Below are 4917 nucleotides of genomic sequence, written 5' to 3'. Positions count from 1 at the left end.
CAAGTGAGTGTGCCGGTACACACACACACACACACCCACACACACACACACACACACACACACACACACACAAAAACACACAAAAACACACACAAATACACAGACACAGATACACAAAGATAAATACACATAGACACATAGACAAATATACCCACACTACACGTGCCTAGACAAATAAACACTAACATAGACAAATACACAGACACACACACACACACACACAAAATAAAATATGCATATGGTTAGAGGGAACCATACACACACTAATATACCTTCTATAAGACTAAATATTTATGTTGTGGGTTTAATAGAGAAATCTCAGATTTCCTGAGTGTGTGTGTGTGTCTGTGTGACTGAGTGTGTGACTGCGTGTGTGACTGCTTGTGTGACTGCCTGTGACTGTGTGTGTGTGTGTGTGTGTGTGTGTGTGTGTGTGTGACACTGCGTGTGTCTCTGCTTGTGTGACTTTGTGTGTGTGTCCGTGTGAATGCGTGTATGACTGCGTGTGACTGCGTGTGTGACTGCGCGTGTGTGTGTGTGTGACCGCACCGTGTATGAGGGTGCGTGTGTGCATGCGTGTCACCATGAGTCAGCTCTTTATTTCCCACTTATGGGCCGCCCCTCCCCCTGATCCCCCCCATCCATATTTAATGGGAGCGCTGGGCGTGCTTGATTTACCTGCGCTCAGGACCCACTCAGCAGCCGTAATCACCGGCAGGCTGCTCCCGAGAATGTTTACCGTTACCCAGCATGCACCTCTCTCACCGCCACAGAGAGAACGGGAAGCCGTGACTGTAAACCAAAAAAACTAACTGTGACGGTTGAGAATAAAACCCGCTGGCTCAGGTTATTCCTCATTGAACAAACTTTATTAATCATTTAAAGGACCCGGCCATTTGGCCCCCCTTACAACTCGTGGTGTGGCGAGGGAAAAGGTAAATAATGTAATGTCATGTTCTAAAATTCTGTAATGACATCATTTGGAAGTACCTGGCCGAGGAAAAGGACATTGCATTACCACAGGCGGTACTGTGTGATTTATGAGCCAGCTTTCTGGATCAATAAACTAATTCATACCTGCTAATCATTCTGACTCCCTCTCTCACCTGTCCTACTCATTCACGCTATCTCTCTCTCTCGCTCTCGTTCTCTCTCTCTCTCTCTCTCTCTCTCTCTCTCTCTCTCTCTCTCTCTCTCTCTCTCTCTCTCTCTCTCTCTATCTCTGACTACCACAGAGCCTGCATCAACCAGCACCTCATGAACAACAAAGACTGTTTCTTCTGCAAGGCCACCATCACAGGAGTGGAGGACTACACCAAGCCTGCTAGCTCCTAACACACCACACACACACACACACACACACACACACACACACACACACACTATAATAAACACTCTACAGACGCAAACACACACATTTGCATAGTGATGCAACTCTTTTTTAAATTATATGCTCTACTATCCAAAAAGAAATGTTAGAAGTGTGTGTTTATATGTGTATGCATGTAATTATGTATGTTTATTTGTGTGTGTGTGTGTGTGTGTGAGTGGGTATGTAGGTGTGTGAGTGTGTGTGTTTGTGCGCCTGTATTCGTGTGTGTGTGTAGCTCTAGGTTTGGGTGTGGGGTTCGTCAAAATGGACTCAGACAATGAACAGGAAGAGGAAGTCCAAATAAGGAGATGTTGGAAGCCCCTCCCCTCGTGGTACATGCATCTTTAATGTCACCGTCAGCAGTCCCTCCCACCTCTCGGGTGAAGACCCCGGGACAGACCGGTAGCCACGGCAACCAGGGGGCATAACACACAGACAACAGTGAGACAACCGCCAAGATGGCGAGGTCTGGTTGGCCCGTTAGCTGAGCCAATCCCAAAAGCCAGGGATGGAACATGTTTAACATACTCGGGTTCAATCCCTTAAAAGGAATAATTAAAATAAGATCGGTATGGATCTAAGACAGGTTAGTCTTTTTAACAGCGGATTTGAGTTGTTCAATTATGATAGGTTGATTTTGTTAAATACAAACGCCAGGCCTTTCTGTCTGATAGGTGTAGGCTATAATATCCCCATGGTGAGATTCATTTTTTGTAATCTGTGAAGAGGGATCCTTCCAATTGATGCGTCTTCCCCTGCCAGATCTGGCGACATACCCTCCCCTCCCATTAGGATTATAATCATTATTATTATAGTCTTCGAGTCAGTGATATTAGAATGAAAGGCTTCCAAATATTAGCTATGCTCTGGAAACAGCAATTAATCATCACATCATCTGGCTAAATCAGACAAAATGCAGTTCATACACTGATAACACTGCCTTGGACTGGTTCTGCTGAGGACCCCAAGAGGGACTTCAACGTGGTGGCAAACCACCGCTCGCCATTTTGTATGTGCGTGCGAACACGGCCATTTTGATTTTGTTTTAGGAGCACCGGAAACCTTTTGAGTTTTTGAAAGTCTGTAAGAAACGTAACTCACACATTAGGCAGCGTGTGTGCGTCCGAGAGTTAAGAGAGAACACAACTGTTTTAAACGGGCCGAGAGGATCAAGGTGGGCTGTGATGTAAGCATCCATGGAAAATACACGTTTTTAAATATAAAAGTTACATTTTTTTAAATTTCCTCGATACAAAAATATTATATATTGTCGTTGTTGTTTGCCTGTTGTTGAAATGAGATGGGATGAACTATCAGCCAATGACATCCGTCTTCGTTTTTCAGTGTTCTGTGGTGGATGGATTTTAACCTCTAGGTGGCGGCAAACTCACACACGATGTCTACTGTGTACCCCCCCTTTAATCAGATATTTATAATGTAATAAAGAGGGCTTGGGTGGCTTTGTTTTAGTCTTATATAAAACGTGCGGTGTGTGTGAGTGTGTGTGTATGCGACCGGGGTAGCGATCATGTAAGAGACGTATATATCAGTGTGATGACTAAATTAAAGACTTGTAATGGCTGAACTCTGCGTGGTGTTTTTATTACGTAATCCATCATGCGGGGTGACTATGAACGGATAATGACACGGATTAAAAAACTGAAATACAGGAAGAACATAATGGTCATTTTGTGAAAACAACAGCGGGTCATAAATATCACAGTAACACTGATTACACAGTTTTATTACGTTTTAATCGGGTCCTATTTTGGTGTTAAAACGTCAACAAGGTCATTCAGTGTTAGTTTTCCCTGAACTCTATTATCTCAATCACCGGGCTGCGGAGATTTGGAAATTAAGCCTAAAACTAAATGCTTATTGCCTACCATTAACTGATTATGAACAAGCTCATCTCGTAAGTCTTTATTGGCTTGATGTTTACACAGTATATCACAGTCGTGTTGTTAGACTCTTCCACTGTTACTGTCTAATAAAACAGTGTTTACATTCTTGATAATGGTCCTAGAGTATTTGTTCATTAGATGAGATGAGGCAGGCATACAATAATTTGAGTCCATACTGGCCTTTGGAAATATTTACTGGGCCTCAGTAATAAAAAGTTTGAGAAACCTTGACCTACATAAACATTTGATATGAAACAGTTGGTTTCAAGGTGGTTACAAATCTATTATCTTAAAGGGACATCTTTTTATGTTGTTTTTTTATTACTCTAATTTGAAATACAAATGCAGATGAATCTCAATAGGTCAGTGTGCGTCACACACAACATTGTCGTCACAGTGATAGAGTTGGTCTCCTTCGGCAGAAAGTGATTCTCCAACTCCAGGTGGAGGACCGCTGAGGAGACAGCAGCTGCGATTGTTTCTTCATGAAAAGTTTAAAGAGGTCTCCTCTGGAGTGTAAACCCAGGCCAGAACCCTTCAGACAGGAGACTAGATTGATTCTTCATGAGAAGTCTCAGGGATCTGGTCCGGAGGGTAATCTCAGCCTGCTGACGGTTTCTCTAACCTGGAGGTCCAGACTCTGGAGAGTCTTCAGGCGCTCCCCTCATCACTGGCTGGGTGGTGGGCGTGAAGTGAGGGGTGGTTGCATGGGTGGTGGGTAGCAGGACTCACACACACAAACACACACTCACACACACACAGTGACAGGTGCAGGACTTTGAGATACTCTTTGAAGTGATGTGATAGGGATCTCAATGTTCTCTGTTGAAGAGCTTACTTTGACTACAAACACACACTCCCACGCACACACGTTCATGTATACTAACACTTACACACACACACATTGATACACATACACACGTACACTGTTACTAACAAACACACTGATATACTCACAAAAAACCTCATGCATACACTATCATACACACAAACACACACAAATACGAGTCATACAAGTCACGAGTCATAGCTCAAGAGAACATAAAAGTCAACTTTACTGAGAATGTCTTGTTGTTCATCAGTATTTTCACACCAGCACAAACATACATGCACCTACACAAACACACACACACAAACGCACAGACCCACACATCGACATACCTATAGAGAGATATACAGTTCAATATGTAGTTAAAGAGGTATTGATTAAATAAGGCCCTAGAATAACAGTATTGATAAAAGCTTACAGTAGCACATTCTGTCCCCATCCCCATTATCCTGACATCGTTAGATTAATCTGCATATTTGTACGGAAATGGTCTGGAACCTCTTAGTTAATCTCTTTGATTTCAAAGTGGCGTTACCAACCGCCGGCAACCAAAAGACCTCTGGACGCAATTAGAAAGACCTTCAACCAATCAGAGCAACACGTGTGACACATCAGTGGCCATCTTGGCTATTTATGGTAATGCCTCATCACTGCTGCCGAGTATTGATCCTCTGACACTGAATAGACCCTGACCTCCTTCACCAAGATGCATTCTAAGGTTGATTTGACTCTTTTCCAAGATGTTCTACAGAGAACCCTCTCCCAACACACAGAGACACACATAATGTATACACATAATAATAATAATAATA

General features: G+C 43.0%; 1 protein-coding gene across 1 annotated transcript in view; it reads left to right on the top strand.

Moving 5' to 3' along the window:
- rnf123 (ring finger protein 123) overlaps positions 1 to 2957 on the top strand; it is a 115923-nt gene extending 112966 nt beyond the window's left edge. The window contains exon 40 of the mRNA XM_084464697.1: positions 1236 to 2957. Within this exon, the coding sequence (XP_084320823.1) occupies positions 1236 to 1335 (100 nt within the window). The 3' untranslated portion in view covers positions 1336 to 2957. The remainder of the gene's footprint in view (positions 1 to 1235) is intronic.
- The last annotated feature ends 1960 nt before the right edge of the window (positions 2958 to 4917 follow it).

Source organism: Micromesistius poutassou (genome assembly GCF_964030765.1).
Source record: "Micromesistius poutassou genome assembly, chromosome: 2".
Classification (NCBI taxonomy): Eukaryota; Metazoa; Chordata; class Actinopteri; order Gadiformes; family Gadidae; genus Micromesistius; species Micromesistius poutassou.
The sequence above is the reverse complement of the archived record's forward strand: the minus strand, read 5'-3'. Positions and strand labels throughout refer to the sequence as shown.